Source organism: Pyxicephalus adspersus, chromosome 4 (assembly GCF_032062135.1).
Source record: "Pyxicephalus adspersus chromosome 4, UCB_Pads_2.0, whole genome shotgun sequence".
In the NCBI taxonomy this organism is placed as follows: Eukaryota; Metazoa; Chordata; class Amphibia; order Anura; family Pyxicephalidae; genus Pyxicephalus; species Pyxicephalus adspersus.
In genome coordinates this window covers 31,689,980-31,711,197 of record NC_092861.1, presented here as the reverse complement: position 1 = coordinate 31,711,197, position 21,218 = coordinate 31,689,980, and the positions used below count along the sequence as shown (strand labels likewise).

Here is a 21,218-nt window from a genome sequence, read left to right as displayed (position 1 = left end):
AATAAATAAATATATTAATTATACCCGGGAGTTAATCCTAAGAATTACAGGCCCACAATATAAACAAAAATTTCTACGCAAAAAAAATAGGATCACTTTTTGCATCAAAAAATGACAGAATTAGAACGCTAGGGGGGTTAATAAACAGAAAAAATGCTGAACTTTATAGCCCTGAAGTACATTGTACTCTAGATTTCATTCTTTGCAAGAATAGAGATTATTTCTGCAGGAAAAGTGAATTATCATTTGTGGAAATCAGCTGAAATCCACAGACACTGACATTATTATCTACATTATATGCTCCAGAAAATCAGGCCAAATCATTCTTTTTTATACTGCAGAGGTGAAGTGAACTAGGCAACACATATTTTCTAAAGGCTAATATCAGAGTACCCTTTCGTCTTCCAGCTTACCGCTCTGGTCTTGTTTTTTATTTTGTTTGTTGTCAGAAGGAATTGATGCAATGCTGCCAGGTGACACAAATTTCTTTCTATCAGAGGATAGAACACTGCAGCTTTCCAGGTATCTACAGACCCAAAATAAAGAAAAACAAAAAATGCACATTATTTCACACCTCCAATTTTCCCATGGGCTTTTTTTTTATTTGTACACTAAATACAATGAATTACATTGTACTTTGCTGTCTTTCTGGGAGAACAAAGACAGAAGAAAAGCTATAGCAAGAAAAGTGTTGGTCTCAGCTTTTAAATATAAAGCTGGTTGTTAATTTTAAAAGTGAAAGGGTTTAAAAAAATAATAGGAAATACATTGTTTAGCAAATATATGTATGTTTTATACAGAATTATGTCTTTGTTTAGAAGACTTTCCTTTTTATGTGATAATGGCTCCCTAAACATGAGTGTATTTTTACTGCACAATCGTATAAATGTACAACTAAACAGATTATATACAAACGTGAAAAAAAATATTAAATTACTTGGTAGGAACGTTAGTAAAGCAGAACAAAGTCTGCAAGGCACATTAGATACTCAGGACTCTATCTTGTTTTACCTGGACAATAATGTGTGCAGTAGAAGCGCCACACTTATGGCTCAAGTCAAAAGTCAGTGGCTGTTTCAGGCAACGTCCACCTTTAATTGAAATAGCAGCTTTGAAAGAACAAGTCTAGGTTTGTTCTACTATATAATCAACAATATAGAGCTAAATTGTGTTGGACTAAAATACATATTGTATATATATGCAGCAGTAAAAGATCTAAAAGGGGAAAAATGCAGAATATACATTACTGAATGTTTTGTTTGGTGTATTCTTGAGAGGAGATGCTAAACATCTGATGGAAATGAGTTGCTAAGTTGTTATAATGAGGCACATTATGTCTCACCTAATGACACTGTCTAAGCAATTGATTTGCTGGTAAGAGTATGGAGACTGTTTTGCTGGTAGCAGGTCGCACTGTAAAGGGCAGGCAGCCGTTCCAGAGCCGTCGCTACTGACATCTTTATTGCATCTGTTCACTTTATCAGTGACACCTGTTAATAAGATTCTGCAGTTAGTTGCAAGCAGTGAATTAATCACTGTGGCCCATGACATTCTGGGTAGCAGTTACATTAACAGCTTCTGATTTTTCTATTGGGGTTTCAAGAAACATCATGATCTAGGGGAAAAAATACTTCATGTACAGTTGCATACAGTTGAGTTCTCAGATAACAGATTGTACAAAAGACATCAAACTGCTCTGGTAGCAGAACCCTGTTTTTTATAAATAAAGATTTACAAAAAATATTTATATACTTGTTTTGAATTCAATGCCAGGACATGGGCATGATACCATTGTGTTGTACCACTTTGTCTTTTCTGTCAACACTCTGTAAATGTTTGGGAACTGAGAAGATTATTTGTTGTAGTTTTGAAAGAAAAATGTTGTCTCATTCCTGCCTAATACAGCACTTCCGCTGCTTTATATTGTCATTTTTTAATGCAACAGTTGAATTTGAGCTGGAGACAGGACAGTTTAGCAATCAGATTCTTACTTTAAAGCCATACTGTTTAAAGAATGTGGTTTGGCAATGTTCTGCTAAAAAATAGCAAGGGCTTCCCTGCAAAATATGTCGTCTGGACTACCATATATGTGGCTCCAAAACTTGTATTTTACATATAATTGGAAGATGTGACTTGCTTTGCAACTCTAACCTGAACAAAACCCTAACAGATTAGACAACTTGTTACACCCGATTTGGAAAAAAACAGATCTGCACTCGGTGGGAATATTGTCCTTAGAAGTAAATATGGCAGTTACTCTTCAAATATTGATGAGCAATGGCAACAGCCAAATAGAACACAATGGTTAGAAGAAACAAAAATTCTGCCAGATCTATCTCGACAGGTGGGAAACCTTGAACTCAGTGCTGTAGAATTTACAGGTTCTTTGAAACTCAGGTCATACAGCCATAAAATGTCTTATCCCGTTTGTGCATGCAGTACAAAAAGGGGGATATCAGACATTCATTTCAGCTTTTGATGAACACTTCATTCGAGTGTAAAAGTATGTAATATTTAAAATGGCACATGTCAACTTAAAATGCTTCTGTACTTGCTTTGTTAAAAAAAAAATATTTCCCATACCTGTAGCAGGTTTGATCTTCAGATTTTGGTGGTCTTTTATTTCCAGGCTTTTAGAATCCTGCTGTCCCTTTGGCTCACGCACAGGGGATGTGCCCTGCAGAACACAGGAAAGGATTAAATACAGAACCAGCAGCCATACACTATAGCACCAGTACCAAGCATATGTGCACAAATTAGTAAGTAACTTTAGTTAAGAGAGAAAAAATCTTTACAAAGAGAGAAGGGCAATGTCAGCTCAATTATTTTTGTGCATGCAGGTATGGGGTGAGGTTAGAAATAGGAGCAGTGGCAGCTTGTGATATGTATGGAGTTTAGTATATGGCTTAAAAATATGTGACTGTTTATATACTGCAGAGCAATGCAGTTTGATGGCTTTAAATAAACCTCAGTATAGCCTACACAGGGAAAAACAATAGATTAAAAAATAACATTGGCCCAATAAGCTGTGTTTGCTTTTGTACATTATGGTTTATCTAGTTTGAGTTGCCATATCCCCTGAAGAAGCAAATGTGTAAAACGCGTTGAGAAACAGGACAAATCATTAGCATCATGAATATGATAGTTTGTATGTAAAAATGGTCTCATGTTTTGTTCCATGAGCCCATATTGTAAGGTTATGCCTCATCACGAAATGCATATGAATGTATTATGTAATTGTTTTATTCACTAAATATTTTGCCAAAAAAGCTTGTCTTTTGTCCTCCCCTCTTCTCTTCGTATATTGGTCTTTCCTTACTTGGCCACCATTCCTCCCAGACCAACAAAAGGAAAAACAACATACAAAAAGGGAAATCCCCATGACAACTTTAGTTTGACTATTGGCTTTTTAGCACCCAACACAAACAAGCACCATGCAGTCACATGAGAGGTGAGGGAGTGTGTAACAAACCCCCTCATACCCAGAAGTAAGGAATATTATTCTTTTCTTGTTATAAGCAAACATGAAAGGAAGAAAAAAAGTGAATATAAGCCCCTGGTCATTAAGAAGGAACCTGTGACACTGCACTCTTGATCACAGCATAGGTTTACTTTCCAGTGGAGGTAAGAATGAACGTTACAAGCCATTCCCCATCCTGCTCATCTCCAATATCACACCACCCCATATTATGTTCTTTCCTGGGTAAAATGGTGCTGATAAATTACAACATCCACTTTAAACACAAAATTGTGTGCTATATGTGCTCAGCTTAATACATTTATATACACTTCTGTAAGGACAAGACTTTAGTATAACAGTGCAAGAAACCCTGCACTGCCCAAGGCAATCAATCTGACTTCTGTAAAGTGAATACTGATTGGTTACTCTGGCTTACCACACTTAGATCCTTGCAGTGGTCACTGAATAAACATAAACAGTCTATACAGGCAGATAACACACACTGCATGATCCAGGCACATGTCACAATTTGAAGCTAATCAATCTGACAGAAAAAGATAATGAGTCAGGCTCAGCACGCCCACTCCAAGACTGCATCAATTCACTTGAAAATATCACATACCTCGCACGGTGACGCACAAAGCCTGTGCCATACCTACAAACAACATAGGCATACTTCAAGAATGACGCACAATCGTACAAGTGAGCCTATCATGCAGAGTCTGTCCCACACATGAAATATGCTGCATGCTGTTACAGGGATTAGAGCCCATGGTTTCCCCTGTGCCCACACATGGAGAGTGGGATGAGAGCAGGAGATGGGGAAAGCACAAGGAGGAGGGGTACGCAGGCAATACTATGGAACCCAGCCAGTACACCCGTGCATCGCATGATTACTGTATATAGTATCCCCAAAAAGAGGGGCAGGATGATTACATCAATCTACATTCAGCCAGTGTCTGATGTGTGGGAAGTATTAATTAAGGTCTCTCCAGAAAAAGGAAATTACTGTGTAATTATTATTTAATACAAGAAATATAATGGAGAGAATAGATGGCTTATAAGACGAAGCTTTCAATGAGGAAAGCAGTGTAAGAGAAAGTAGAACAAAAATTAAGAGGACATGAGTAATAAGCTATGGCTGGAAAGCTAGTACTGAGAAAACAAGTGTCTTGGGAGTTGAAAACGGAATGCGGACAGCCAACTTTACATTATATATGTAATTTACAATATTCACTTTACTAACATGTTTCTCCTTTAGTTCTTCATTAAGGTTTCCATTGCTGTCACTGGATGATGCTCCACTCATTGGGTTTTCGTGTGAACCATGGCTGCCCAAACTTCCATATCCACTGGAGCCACTGTTATGGACAGGCTGATAAGAGATAATACAAAGGCATTTTCTCCTAATTTTAATGATTGTTAGTTTCAAATGAACAACTTTCCATCTGTTTTTACAAATTATTACTAGTAATAATAATATAACTGTTATAACAATTTTTTCATTTGGTTCCAAATTTTAATGACTATGACTATATTTCCTACAAAGAGAAATTAGCAACAATGCTGAAAAACTAAAAAAATTATTTGCAGGATTCTTCTCGTGATGAGTAGCCTTAGCCCCAATGTTATTTTTAAATCAAAAAGGGTTTCTTAATCATAGATGACATAGAAGTCAACATATATAATATTTACCATACTAGCAAAATAGGTATAAAAACTATAAAATAGTATAAAACCATTTAAATCAGTTTAAGACAGATTACCTGCATAAGAAGCTGATGTATTTGCTCTGTGAGCTCTTGAACCTCAGGTTGTAATGAATTGTCCTCTAACCGAGGTGGTGCAGTGAAAATATCTTCATTAACTGGGCCCCTAAGAATGACAAAGATCGGCATTTGTCACTAGAGCATTAGGTTACATGCATGTAGTTAGGGTATTTCCCCAATGTTAATTTGCCCAAGATTATAATAGGAATGGGTAACTATTGGCCTAGCTGGGCCATCACACAAGAATTTGTCTGAGCCTGCATTACTTACATTCTCTCCAACTAGCAAATTAACATTAGAAACACAAAAATGTGTGGATGCTGCCTGTAACCAAAAACCTTGTTAGATCGTGCAGCACCCTTTATGCATAAAAACAGAGGGTACAGATTGTACTCACATTCTGACTTTGTGCCTGCCAATGATGAAAGATACTTTGCGACTCCAGGGGTTGATAAAGCTGGACCAGCTGGTATCAATTGTGATATATTCCCCATTACGAGCACAAAATCGTATTGGGGAGAAGTCAAAGGGTTGTCCTCCGTACTGCAAAACTAAAAAAAAAAGTGCATCTGTAAAAACTTGCAAATCTAAAACTACAAAAAGTTGTGTATTATATCTTTATGGTCACTTTACCATCCCTAATAAGTGTGTTTTCCTCCTGTCAGAAATACAGGTGCATTGTCTCTACCTTTGTTCCCATGACAGTGCCAAATCAAGAACAGCAACAGCAAACACCCTAACCTACATTAACTAAAACTGAGGGCCCAAAGCTGTAGTTCAGAAAAGATATGAAGGTAAAGATTGCTTAACTTAACCTAAAGCTGTCATTATATAACACAGAGAAACCTATTATTTCTGAGGCTGAGAACCTAGTCAGCTATATTGATTTAGAACTGGTATGTAGCATAAGAAACTAGAAACGACTGATTCCCCTAAAAACTTGGGCAGAAGTAATTTAAGTTCATAGAACTGGATACGTAATTGACATCACAGACCCATTCAACCAAGCCATGGTACATTTAGACGATATTTCAGCCTATTTCATCCTCCAAATTTCATAGACATTCACCAAATAGCCAACACACACCTCAAAAGACTGCTGACTAAAGCATACAGTCCAGCTTTTGAAGTAAAATGCGGATACTAAATGGACATTTGTGACAAACGGTTATAAACTGCTATAAAAAATACCATAGCAGTAACTCTCTTGTTAAAGGCAGGAAGTAGCAAAATATACATACTCTTCTTATGCACTGCCAGCATAAGTGGACGGTCACTTGGATGCAGATGTAGAAAAATAGGACTGCCAATCAGATCCTGGGGCAGGTATCCCAACAAAGGGACAGCCCTATAGATACCAAAACAGAATGGAAAATCCATAAGCATAGAGGAAGATTTCAAACATTTCTAGGCTGGAAATTGCAGTCTTCTCACCTCTCATCCACATCCTGAAACAGGCAGCTTGGGGTGTGAGTGGTTGTGAAAATCCGTTTATCTGCAGGGATCCGAGGAGCTAAAACAAAAAAGAACAAGGGAACACAATTTCCTCATCTTTAACAACATGCCCCACTTACACACATGCCTGCTACATTCTGAAAGCTAAGTTGAATGTGAGCTTTTTTTACTAATAGATATTACAAGGAATTAGTACCTTAGGGTCTGCAATTTTAGGGTAAGGTATTAGGGTCTACAATTTTACAAGGCCCAGTACAACTTACTAAAAATACCTAAGTTGTAATCACAAGCTTCTCGACGCTTGTCAATAGATAACACTGTCATATGATCATTCCAGGGAGTGTTTATAAACATCTTTCTTAGATCAAGCAAAAAACAGCATGACAAAAAGGTCCTGCTGCTCTGGATTTAACAGAGATGAGAGAAAAATCTACTCCTGACTGAGCAATAACCCGGGGAAAAATCTAAAAACATGTCTACTAATGTGATAAATGGAGACCACCCCTGCTCTAATTACACTCTTAAGCTTTTCCTGAGAGACTGAACAGATCAATTACTAAGGATTACACTGCAAATAGAAACTCATGGGCTACTAGATGGAAGGCAAATGATCTTTCATAGAATTTCTGAAATGTAATCGCTATCCTATAAACCAGTCATTATTAATAGGTAATAAATAACATATACATACCTTCATATCCTGAGTGAACTCGTTCTGCAAACAGAACACAACATAGCTGCTCTGTAGTACCTCCATCAGCCTCTGCCTGTATACGGATCAGGTAAGGGGTAAGGCGGAAGGGGTGGTAAGATACTTCCTGACGAGACTCACGTCCACAACTGTGAAAAAATAAAGATATGTCAAATTGCTATTTGCCAGCAAACCGCAGCGGAGCCGGAACAAACTACTGGAGCCGCATGCGGAGAGGGAATGTTCCCTATTTACCCGGCAGCGGAAGTGTTAATGTTAGCCGCGGTATTTAGGGAACATTCCCTCTCCTCCATATGCATTGCAGAGGAGAGGGACTTACTTTCAAGGGGCGTTTCTGGTGGGGGGGGGGGACCATTAGGGCAGGACTCGAGAGAGAAACTTAGCGAGTGCTATTGAATAACAGGAGTTTAATTTACAGATCAACGTAAAACATTTTTTTCCCCCATTTCCTATAATGGTCAAATAAAAGGCGGAAATGTAAAAGGAAAAATGCTACCTCGGCAAAACACATTATACATTGACCAGTCAAATCATAACCAAAAACCACCTGCTCAGTATTGTATATGTTTTAGTTGTGCTGCCAAAACAGCCTTAACCAGTCAAAGAATGGTCTCATGTCTGTGGTATCTGGAATCTCAACATTTGCAATAAATCCTTAAAGCTGAAATCTGGAGAAAAGTCTTTTATACCCTTGCAGTATATACCCCCTCCACACTAAAAGGGTTTTTTGGTTGTTTATTCCTCACTCCCGCAGCTGCTGTTTGTAGCTGGGGTCATGGCATCAATCTATACACTACAAAGTGTCATTGATGAGGTATGCGTTTGGACCGACTAGGAAGAAAAGCTTGGAGATCGGTCTACTGCAGAGAGAATGGGAAATAAGCCAAGTCAGAGCCATTATTTTTGTTTGGGGGCATATCTACAGCCACATGGAGCCCACACAGCCAAAATGGAGCACTGCCAGTCACTGTAAAGATTGCTGTATAAATCAACAGATAATAAACTACATATTAGAGAATCATTTGAAATGCATATTCTGCACAAGCATAACAAAAAATAATAATTAGTTGCTCAGAAACATTTTCAGAGGAGCAGGAAAAGTAAGAGCAAATTATGAATCATTTTCTTTTAACTAATTTCCTATTGGAGATGTAATAAAAAAGAACTCCATTACAGCTATAAACACATTGATTTTAGGCAGGCAATTACTTTTACAATCCCAGTAAAGATGAGATTGAATGTGTGACCAGAAAAAAAATATGAAAAACAAAACAAAAAAGGAAATCATGTTGGTCTGGTTTATTGTAACCTATTCTCTCGATTCATTAAATATACTAACTTTAGTTTAATAAATGACTAGTGCACATTAAAAAAAAAGCCCTGCTGCAAATGCAAAATTTATTCTGTATCTAGGGTTTTAAAAGGTAAAGATGGACGGTGTGAAGTGGAACTTTTTGAAATTTGTCTGATAGGAAGAAGACTGCCTGATAGAATTACCTGGGGTCACATGGACTCCCCAGGTAGGGACACCAATGATTACAATAGACCATACTGGTAAAGGCTAATCTTCTTCAAGTACTCATAGGTGACAACAAACTCAGCGACTCTGTATCTGGCCCACCAGGCTGCATACTCCTTGTAAAGAAATAGCCTATCCAGTGCTAGGAATAATCTCCTCGAATACAGAGCTTGAGTTTTTTGCATGGTTATGGGAGCTTAAGTCTGCCTTGCTGCTACTAAAACCAAAGACAAACATTTCATGTTGGCAAGCATTAGATCATGTGATTTACAACAAAAACAAACAAAAAAAAAAAAGTAAACTACTACTTTCATCTCACCCAATTCGACAGTAAAATGATTTTTCTTCTAACCCATCCAGATATCCCGAATCTGTAAAAATAAGAAAAAGGTTACTCTATATGTTGTTTCATACAGCACATACAGCTAAAGCTAAACATTCCTCATATATGCGTACTTAGGAGAGAGTATGTATGGGCAAACAATGGTGAACACTTGGCCATCACACCTATATTTGGAGTGTAAGAGTTTTCAATGCATACAAAGACATTTAGGAATTTGTTCCTTATATGTGCCAGAATTTCTTAGAGCTCACTCAGGTGACCCATGACTCCTCCATTCGGCCAGATTCTGCTTGTAGGGTTTGGCTCATGGTCATTTGTGTGAAGTGGTAACCACACAATTTAACAGCTCTGAACAACAATAAAATATGTATTTTTTGGAGCTGACTTTATGCACAGGTACATACATATCACACCTTCACCAACAATTAAGTGATAAACTATAAAGAGTACACATAGGACTGTGCCACTTGTTGATACAGAGGCTACAAATGTTGGGAAAACTTTGTAACAAGTAAATACAAATATCCCAACCATGAAAAATCCTTCTTAGTAAACAGCATATCTTACCACCTCCATTGCAGATACTCCACGATGGCAGTCTGTAAGGATTAGTGGAGCTGTAGAACACACTGACATCTTGAGGGGCCAGGAGCTCCACAAACCGAACATGGGAGAACAAATCAGCACTACAACGCAACATAACAGAGGCCTGCTCCGAAATATAAAGGATCCTTCCGGTTACTAACGACACCGCCACAGCAAACACATCCTGTATATGTACACACAAAAAAAAATTAAATATCAACACAGTATATTTGTGCATCTTGACTTTTGTCTACACACTGCCTGTGAGAAAAGAACTTTATATAGGCACTATGCAGCAATACATGTGATACTATATAAATTATGGATAAACATGCACTTATCTTTCACAGCAATACACACAAAGCCCTATGCCTGGGAACATTACCTAGGAAGTAGAAAACTAGAAATGTGCATTTCTGTGCATTCCTGCATGTAATTCATTTCCTGATTTAATATACCTTTATTATGTCATGTTTTGTTTAACCCGAGAGAATGAGGCATTAGTATTTCAGCTCTTTACACAACAAGATTATACACATGAATGAAAAAGTAAAAATGTTTAGTCAGGCAACCCGACCAGCATTGCTCACCATGTTGTTCTTTGTATACTCAGAGGTTATGTTTGCTATCTCCTCTACTGTGTAGCAGGAGAGGTCCTGGCCACATGGTTGTTCATCATTAATCATCTGCAGCTGGTAATATTCTTCATTGGCTAAAGAATGGAAGAATAAATAAAACCCAGAACATTATTAGGTTACAAATAAACTGTGGAGATGAAAAGGAGAATACAGTCACACACTATTGAGAAATAAAAAAAGTTTAATATTAAATTACTTAAAAAATATTAGTTTTTTTAAGCCCTGCTTTAAGTGGCCATTTAAGCTTAGATGCTTCCAATTATTAGCCATTAAAGCGAATATTTTTGCAATAAAAACTGAACCACCATCTGGCTTTAAAGATCTCAAGGATTCTCTAGAAGAAAGTTATCCCTTTTCATGTGCTTAAATCTGATGCCAAATAACTGATATCATAAAACTTCTCTTTCACTAAGAGGAGTCGCATTCCCAATGAGGCAACCTCCATAATGTAGAACAAAGCAAAATAAAATAATATAGGAAGTCAATGAGTGATTCAACCACCCAACATTTCGTCCAAAATATGACCAATGATAAAAATGGTGTTCCAACAAATCTGATGTTAAAATACCAAGGAATTAATTGAGTATGCTGCAAATTTCATATACATCATTTGGGTATTAGAACTCTTATATTTACAACCATCTGAAAAAAATCTTCTCCGATGGTAGCTCATATAAACCCACATGGATTGACAAAAAAAAAGGTCTACAAGTGAGCAAGCACAACTGCCTAGCAAATTCTGTAAACAAACTGCTATAGATGTATACAGCAAGCACTAACATGGCTTTAAAACAAGCCATTCCTGTGCTCTCTAGAGTCAGGTTTCAGTTGGTTTCTAAAAACCTAGAAACATCTGCTGATTTATATTAGAAAAAAGGTTATTATCAAAATTCTGCTGTAGGATTTCAGTGACCTTTGAACACTAAATTCTCTCCAATGTTTAGAGAAAAGTGCGCTTGTTTTAAATGTTTTTTTTTCCTGCAAGCTGGAAATTTGTAAATGCTTTAGTATGCATAGTCTGGGTGCAGGTTCTCTTTAATGTACAAAAATACCTGCAAAAAATACTCTCACATAGTATGATTATATTTATAGAATGTGTACATTACCTTTAACCTGCTGAATGCAGTGCAGAGCATAGCGGAGAGAGGCAGCAGTGCTTGACTTGCCCTGGTAAATGCCCGCTAGCCTGAACATAGCCTCCAGCAAGGACAGCCTCAATTCCTATAAATCACATAAGCCAAGAACACAACCATATGGCAGGCTGCAGGGTCAGTGTGCTTCATTCTTGCCCAGTGTAATGAGGTAGGGATGGGGTGTATAGGTATTCTTCATTTACAAATGTCTGAATGTTAGGTTCAGTTACCCATGGTCACTTTCATTATCCCTGCTCCAGTTCTGATTGATTTGTAATGTTCTGCTCCCACTGACACACGGCCGCAGTGTTACACAAACCTACAGCCGCACACGTGTTACCTGCAGACTAAAGTAGGTCACTGATCAACAAACTGTATGAATGCAAGACTTCTAGTCCCAACCCATGTGCACGTCCCCTTTGTCTTCCATACTACCAACACAACCTTTCCAAGGAATGAATGGATAAGTAGTCCTCTATTCCTGACCTAAAAGCTGAGCCAGTGCAAGCTTATTTATATTATTTGAATCTCTTTCAAAATTAAAGAAAGTTATACAAATACTATTTGAAGCTCTCTAGCAAGGTAAACACAAAAACATGTTCATATTGAATAATAACCTTCATTATATACACAACTGCCAAGCCAACAGCCCAAAGCTAAAAGTGAAATGAATTTATTACAGGTAATTATGCATCTCCTGAGACACAACAAACCAATGACAATAAGATCTACGGCCATAGAGCATTTTGTTTTTTTCTCTCCTATTTGCTGGAGAAGTCATTGTTCCTATGAACACCAACGCACTGCACATATTGTACACAATGAAAGAAGCAAATGAAACGACTACATGGTTGGCCTTAATAACTCAGAAATTAAACCGGTAATAAAATATCGGACAACAAATGATAATTATGGTGATTTAGGTAGCCAGAAGTACACATGGGCTGCTATTATCCAGCCCTCTTACTGGGTATCCTCACCAAAGGATGGTAAAAGAGGACAATACCCCCTGAAATGTTTCCTGTATTGTGAATAAAGTGTGAATCACAAAAGCTGGTAAAGACATTATCAATAGAGTATTTCCAACTATGACTGAGATATGTCTCCAAGGTTCCACTTGCCCACACAAACGTGGTGTTTTTCCCTCCCATACAAGGACACATCCTCTAAGGTTTTCCAACATACCAGCGCTGCACTTTATCTTTCCTGCACATTGAATGAAAACTACAACTGCAGCCCAAGGTTCAGGTTTCTGCAGTTATACACTGTACCATGCATTAAATCAAAAGACAAACTTCTGCATACAGCAGTGTGGGTTCATCATACGAGAAGTGATAAGAATCCTCTAACAATGTCCAGATACAGCACCCCGGGACGCCCATACACAGCACCCCGGGACGCCCATACACAGCACCCCGGGACGCCCATACACACCTTCACAGATATCTAAGAAGCCCCAGAAGTTTTATATTTACTTTACAGTTTTTCATACAAACTTTAGCACAGCATATTTCTACTATACAAACTGAAGACACTTGTACTACACAGGAACCAGTGAGGAGATCACACACTGGGACAAAATGTTGGGAAATCAGAATTAGAGCCCTAAAACACATCAATGGATAATTTCTTTAAATTAAGATAAAATGGCCAAGGATATGATAAAACATTTAGAAGATCCCATGAAGATTTATTAAGTTGGAACTTTGAGAACAATCTGATATTGGGATAAAAATTAAAATAGTGCTATACTTGATCTACTTAGCTGCCATTTCTGGTGTGTAAACACCAAATATATATACTTACCCTAAAAAGCAGAAGAATGTCATGTGGTCCTTCTATTTTTCAGTGTTAGTGCCAGAGAAGTTGGTGAATGCTGGAATAGTATGATGAAGAGTGTCTGGATTGACAGCAGTTACTGCATGGGGATGGACAATGGGAACTGTTTCTGCCCCCAGCAATCATTAAGCCAATAGGAATGCTCCCAGATGCACATGGACAACAGGGCGTTAATGTACACAGCTCGAGCATTCCCATTGGACGACGGTTGACAGGGGTGGGAGCAATCCCCGTTGTGTTACCTCATGCTGGGGGAAGCTCTGCACTACGGCCAAACAGGAGAGAAGGGGCGAGGTGGTGGCATACAAGAGGTAGGATGGGAGACATTGCAGGGGTGTATGGAAGGGTCGCAGTGCTTTTCAAGATCTATGTTTAGGTTGTGGCGTGTAGTTGCATTTTAATCACAGCAAACAGCTTGCACTGACAAAACCCAATTTATAGGGGGTGGAGGGGAAACACCAAGGTCCTTCAACATGTAGCACACATTTCCAGCAAGTGTGTGCCCCCTCCGAGTGACCGACTCCTAAACAAAGGAGACATCACAGGTTGGGTGGGGGGTAAATGTTTGGAATACGGGGGTGCAAGTTCACAGAAAAGTTAACAAAAATGAAAAAAAAAGATATCATGGGAGTAAAACGTGTGGTCAGTTTGGTGAGTTGTTTGGGAAGATGGTCCAAATGGGTTACGGGAGGGAGTCATTGTGGGTTGCAGGAGGGATGAAAGTGATGTACCTGTGTTAGTTCGGAAGATACGCGGTTCAAGTGGGTTGGGGGGGACAGACGTGCCACCTGAAAGGGTTGGGGGAGGTTAATATGTGCAGTCCGAAGGGGTTGGGGGAGGTTAATATGTGCAGTGCGAAAGGGTTGGAGGGGGCTGGGGGGGAACAGACGTGCAGTCCGAAGAGGCTTGGGGCGAACGTACGGTCCGAAAAGGGGGGGGGGGGTTTAGATATGTGGTTAAAGTTTATATGTGTAGGTGTGGGGTAACTTTTATATATATATATATTTGTGTGAATTCCTGCCCTCCATGCACAATTGTATATACTGCCCTCTGTGTTTCTCCCGGTGAGCCCCCATGGGTGGTGGTAGCTATGTCGGTATGCTCCGCTCTGTCAGTCACCCTGCCTTCCCCCATCACCTGACAAAACATACTGACCTCTCCGGTACAAGGACTCCAAATATCTCCAATCCGCTGTTTCCGGTCCGCTCCCGGTACTTCCGGCCAGTGACCCGAACACAACACAACAACCCGATTCCAATCCCCCACTGACCGCACTGACTCTGCTCTGCACACAGACCTCAACGTGATAGAAAAACTGGGTTCCACCCACCCTGTCCCCCCATAGGGCAATTCCTGAAATGTTACGCCTTATCTTCACGCTGATTGGTTGATAGTGATGATAGACTTGCCCTACGCAGCTCTTTGGTAGCGCTGTCACACAATGCCTGCCCCTCCCGACTGCTGATAGGTTAGAATATGCGTCTTTTAGGATACAGAAACCTCTGATTGGCTGTAGGAGGAGTTCTGCTCATTGCATAAGATTCACGTGGAAACCCATGAGATAAAGCTGGTGTTATACATACTGCATAGCATAGCGTGTGTTATGTGAGGACTAATTCCAGCGGGATTCTGCTGACTCAAACCAACACAGATAATAGAATATAACAGATGCAGTGTGAACAACATTGGGGTCAGATTGCTGTGTAAACATATACAAGGGGCTCTACAGACATCACTGCCTGCTTGCTGACATTGCTATGGGAAACCCTGGCATTGCTAGGCCAGCTCAGGGAGAATTATTCTGATCTATACACATATCTTTTCTCAGCCCTATTAGCCTCATATTCTGGAGGGAAAAATAGTTTTTAGTGATGCCCAGGGGCATTGCCAGGATGGTAATAGATCCGGGCATCTGGAGATATGAAATCGTAGTGCCATGGCAAATGGTCAGGAGGCCATATTAAGCCAAGTTTATGATTTGTGAATAATTACAATCACCCGGTGCGAAACACCATCTAGCACCAAACGATCCTTTGTTACAATGACGGCGGGAGATTGAAGTAAGAACACATATAAAATATTACTTCTCAGTATTAGTTTTATACTAAACATAGGTTAACACTTTGTATGTGCTTTATATCTTATATAGAAATTTATACATAATAATCACTGTATATCCTTTGATTTACATTGGATTATAAAGATTACACAATGTATCATCACAACTTTTAAGGTCTCCCAATCCCCTGAAGAAGCCCTGCAGGGCAAAACGCGTCGGGCAAGAAAACAAGATTTTGGTGCTACCACACGTTGTTTTAATGTGTTTTGATTACTCTATAATCTTTAGAACAGGTGAACCCGTGTTAGCCAAGGTCTAGCACAGGAGGACACTGTTTAGTGTAAAGGATTAATATTTTAAATAAAATCACAGTTTTTAAGAAAAAAAAATTGCCCTTTAAAAGCCTGTCTTTCTCTTGCTCTCTTTTTCTACTGGCTTCACAGATTTCTTCAGGCTGGGCACATTGAAAAATCTATTTTATTAGCCTAGGGCTGCTGAACAGCATCACTTTTATATACTTCAGGCACTTCAATAATGAGAGCTGCACCTCTCATTTACTGGCACACCCTATGGGTTGTATCCCCCTTCTCTCGATAGCCAGTCAGTGGCCCTGTACTGTGCACTGGCACTACACGGTGGATGTGTCTACATATGCACAGGTATCCATATGTGCTTTTTTCTGCATTTAAAAGACCTAATCCAGCAAAATTGAATTGAAAGCAGAATCAGTCATGTGCCGCCTTTACTTGCAATTTAAAGTACAAGGGGGTGCTGAGAAGTTCCTGGCTTTGCCCCCTTCCAGATGAAATAGAAAAATGAGTGTGGGGGAATATGACAGACTAATATCTTAGTATATAACTGTGCAAATATCAGGTTTTGCGATTCTTAAAACGGGTTTTTTTTAGTGAGAAGCTGTGATGGCAGAGGCACAAGTAAGTTTCATGGCGAGTAATGGGCCATCATGAAGTTTTTGTTTCTTCAGGGAAAGTCAGCAAAGGACATTCACACAGAGATGTCACAAGTACTGGGGGAGAAGTGTCCTTCCTACAGCACTGTCAAAACCTGGATATCTCGTTTCTCGGACTGGCAAATATCCGCAAAAAAGATAGCCCAGATACTTGACACCTCACGGAGCGTGTTGGGTTTGTTATCACTACTATCCTAGACATGCAAAAGCTTTCAGACAAGTGGGTGTGGAAATGTTTGAACAGGACCTGCACAGGACTTTTTGGCTAGGTTAGTGACGGAAGATAAAACCTGGCTCCACATCTATGATCCTGAAACCAAGGAACAGTCAAAGGAATGGCGCCACAGCGGGTCCCCACGGCCAAAGAAGTTCCGAACCCAGAAATCGGCCAAAAAAGTAATGGCGCCTGTTTTCTGGGACAAAAATGGTATTCTGTTGGTGGACTACCTACCTCAGGGCTCTAGTAACACCGGACAGTATTATTATTACCTCCTGGAGCAGCTGAAGGAGGCAATTAAGATGAAACACCATGGAAAGTTGACCAAAGGGATCCTTTTTTTTTGCAGGACAATACACCTGCGCACACCTCCAATGTAGTGGCTAACAAACTGAACACCCTGGGTTTCCAATTGATTCACCATCCCCCCCTGTTCACCTGACCTGGCCCCTTCAAACTATTATCTGTTTCCGAATTTGAAGAAACACCTGAAGGGGCAACATTTTGAGGACATTTGTGACGTCAAAGATGTTGCTGAGAGCTGGTTTGCAGCCCAACCAAAGGACTTTTATTTGAGCGGTCTAGAAAAGCTGCAACTATGCTGTACCAAGTGCATCAGTCTCGGGGGGGGGGCGGGGATATGTTGCATAAATGTGTTATTTCATAACTCTGGCTCTCTTCTTTCGGGGCAAAGCCAGGAACTGCTCAGCACTGCCTCGTATTCATTTGTGTAAGGGGGCAAACCAACACAAGACTGACGCTCTGCATACAAATTCATGGTATGTGCCCCAGATCTTTGAAGATAGTAACACCACTGGGGTAGTGGTTTGGTAATGAGAGGTCTGCATGCAAATAGATTAGATGGGCTTTAAACCAAGCAGCAGAGCCTTACAAAGGCAACACACCCGAAGCTGTGCCAAAAAATCTGGCAACATAATTGTTATCATGGCACACTGGCAATTGAGAAAGCAATTACAAAGCAAATGTGAGTAACACACTCATGGCAGTATGGAGTTAGCAAACCTACTGATACATAGTCATTAAATTTATCAAACAGCCAATAACAAGACACAACCATTAAATTATCTAATTTGGAATACTCTAACACATAGACAGCCAAAAAAAAAATCACAGTTTATGCAGATCTGCTTTTTTATCTGTCCTCTCCACATCAATCTGGAGTTTACTCACAGAACTTGAACGATATACAGAGCTGTCCAACTCTAAAATTAATCTCTAGAATTCAGAAGCATTGAATGTGTCCATTCCGCAGAAGACGCACAGATTAATATCTATGAACATTCCCTTTAAGTGGGCCACCTCCTCTATTACATATCTGGGTACTCCAGCTCGGCTAACGAGTATAGTGGAGCTGAATTTTCAACAACAAACATTCACATGGTTTGGAAGGTGCCAATTTTTAAGATGAATGTAATGCTTTGACTTTTATACCTTCCACAAGCATTACCAGTACAGGTCACTTTACAGATACTTAATGCTTTCAAATCTGAGTTCACCAAGTTCATTTGGTTCCCAGACACATCAAGAATAAGCACGAGATTACTGCGATTGCCTAAAATACATGGTGGAATGGCATTCCCCGACCCTGTCTTATATCATGCACTTGGCTAGAGTGATAGACTGGTTTACTAATAAACAATTAAAGCTCTGGGTGAGACTGAAAAATAAGATTTCGCAAGTACCAATAGATACTTTAGCCTGGTCTCCCGCCATGATTAAAGCTAAAATGTCCAAACATCTATTGTGTCCCACCTTAGCGGCAGTCACAAAATATTTGCAGGGGTTCCTGCCTTCCCATCTCCATTATCCCCGATATTGGGCCACATTGATTTCCCTTGCAGTAGTTTAGAGCAGATATTTCGAATGTGGTGCACTAAGATCTTTAGAGCCAGGCACTTTATGAGAGTTGATACATGGACCTCCTTCATAGAATTACAAGCTAAACACGACCTATCAGCTCTCAGTGATTGGCGTACTATCCAACTAACATATTTTCTCAAATCCCTTCCTCCCCCATCTCAGTTTGTACACCCTCTCTTACCTTTAGAGTCACCGTGTATTTCCCAAACAGGTGTAAGGAATACCCTATCATGTGCGTATCACAGTCTCATCTCAAAGTTGACAGATGATACCCCGCCTTTTGTGACAAGGTGGGAAGAGGTACTGGGTTTTAAACTCACGGATCAGCAACAGGATATGATGTTACACTTTGGCCACAAAGCTTCAATATGCAATAAGTATCGAGAAACCAATTACAAATTGATCACCAGATGGTATGGAATGCCAGTTAAATTAGCAAAAATGTATCCTCATGTAGACACAAACTGCTGGAACTTTACTTCATATATTTTGGGACTGTCCGAGACTTGCCCCCTTTTGGGAAGCAGTTGCAAAACTTACATACAACCTTACATCAATAGATATAAGGGGTAAGCCTGAATTGGCATTGCTAGACGTTTCCAACATGACAAGGAAACAATACAAATCCTCACTCCTGCGGCATTTATTAAATGCACCTAAAGCATGCATTCCCACATGTTGGAAAAATGAAACACAAAAGTAAAAGTGAAACACCGCCATCATTTGGTCAGTGGCTGGGGAAAGTAACAGATATATATTGAATGGAGGACCGGGTTCTACTGGATTCAGTTCAGTACTAGCCCCGATTTCACTGCCCTTTCTTCACAGTTATCGTAAATCTAATGAGATTTTACCTCCCAGAGATGCAATTATTCGATATAATTTGTTATGTGTTACAAGATATGTAGAATTACTGTGCTTGTGCTACCTTCTTCCACCACCCTCTTTTATCTTTTTACCCCCTCTTCCCCATTCCCGCTTTCTTTCTTACATTCCCATTTAATACCCTATTTGTTGTTTGTATTAAACGTTATATAAAATGCTACTGAGATGTTCTGGGTGCATTGTTCAACAAAGAATTGTTCATATTTACTGTTGTTGTGATATGTTTCATTGCACTGAAGACATTATTATATATAAACAGTTTTATTTTTGTAGCTGGAAATATCTCCAAGGGTCAGTCCTTGGACCGGTCCTCTTTTCTCTGTACACCTCCTCTCTCGGTAGTCTCATATCCTCCTTTGGCTTACAGTACCATCTGTATGCTGATGACACTCAAATTTATTTGTCCACCCCTGACCTGTCTCCCTCAGTCCTGGATAAGGTCTCATGCTGCCTATCAGCCATCTCATCATGGATGTCTGACCGATTCCTGAAACTCAACCTGGATAAAACAGAACTCATCATCATCCCCCCCTCAAATTCCAAATCCCCCCCTGACATATATCTAACTGTTAACAACACTGTTATTCGGCCCTCCCCTCAGGCACGTTGTCTTGGTGTCACCTTTGACTCTGTCCTCTCATTTACCCCCCATATTCAGAACATTTCCAGGTCCTGTCACTTTCACCTACGCAACATCTCCAAAATCAGCCCCTACCTGTCCCCTGAGACCACCAAACTCCTTGTACATGCTCTTATCATCTCTCATCTGGACTACTGTAACCTCCTCCTCTCTGGTATTCCACTAACACGACTCTCTCCTCCACAATCTATTATGAATGCTGCAGCCAGACTCATCCATCCTTCCCTCCGCTCCTCTTCCGCTGCATCTCTTTGTAGTTCTCTCCACTGGCTTCCATTTCACCTTAGAATCAAATTTAAGCTCCTGTGCTTTGCCTTCAAATCCCTACACAGTTATTGTCCCACTTACATCTCTGACATGGTTAAAAAATACTCCCCCTGCCGCTTTCTCCGCTCCTCCAATGACCTACTAATGACTTCCTCACTCATAACCTCATCACACGCACGGATACAAGACTTCTCTAGAGCTGCTCCAACTCTCTGGAATGGTCTTCCTCGTCCTATTCGGCTTGCTCCTACTTTCTGCTCATTTAAAAGAGAGCTCAAAACCCATTTTTTCAAACTTGCCTACCCGGCTTCTTCTGTCATTTGAAACCATCACTACTTCCCACACTACATATCTCCCATCCTATTGTGTGTGAAATTCCCCCACCTACTAGATTGTAAGCTCTTCGGGGCAGGGTCCTCTCCTCCTGTATCACTGTCTGTATTAGTCTGTCATTTGCAATCCCTATTTAATGTACAGCGCTGCGTAATATGTTGGCGCTATATAAATCCTGTTTATTAATACTAATAATAATAATAATCTCAATAAAAATTAAAACATAAAAAAGGTGGGTCTCTGCAATGTTGTTCTGGCTGATATATTGCGCATAGAGTGCAACTTTAGGAAAAACTCAACTACAGCACAGTGTTTGGAGTCCTCTGGGCCACTAATAATTAATAATCCACCATTATTGTAAACTGTTAAAACCATTCTTATTCATCTGAGAAAGCTCTCATTCCATTTGTGCAGCAAACACTTTTTATTAAAAATACTCTCAGCCATGTAAAAACACAATTGTAAATGACATTGACGTACACTGTGACAGCTACGTTAATCAAGAATAATAGGGAA

General features: G+C 39.7%; 1 protein-coding gene across 1 annotated transcript in view; it reads right to left on the bottom strand.

Annotated features, from left to right (window-relative positions):
- The window catches only part of PER2 (period circadian regulator 2), a 51,704-nt gene that overhangs the window by 9,393 nt on the left and 21,093 nt on the right, over positions 1-21,218 (bottom strand). The window contains exons 3-15 of the mRNA XM_072410106.1: positions 11,588-11,702; positions 10,434-10,555; positions 9,826-10,027; positions 9,235-9,286; positions 7,376-7,524; positions 6,664-6,742; positions 6,471-6,577; positions 5,627-5,780; positions 5,227-5,335; positions 4,707-4,835; positions 2,584-2,677; positions 1,343-1,490; positions 414-526 (exon numbers count right to left, since the gene is read on the bottom strand). Coding sequence (XP_072266207.1) covers positions 414-526; positions 1,343-1,490; positions 2,584-2,677; positions 4,707-4,835; positions 5,227-5,335; positions 5,627-5,780; positions 6,471-6,577; positions 6,664-6,742; positions 7,376-7,524; positions 9,235-9,286; positions 9,826-10,027; positions 10,434-10,555; positions 11,588-11,702 — 1,573 coding nt within the window. The remainder of the gene's footprint in view (positions 1-413; positions 527-1,342; positions 1,491-2,583; positions 2,678-4,706; positions 4,836-5,226; positions 5,336-5,626; positions 5,781-6,470; positions 6,578-6,663; positions 6,743-7,375; positions 7,525-9,234; positions 9,287-9,825; positions 10,028-10,433; positions 10,556-11,587; positions 11,703-21,218) is intronic.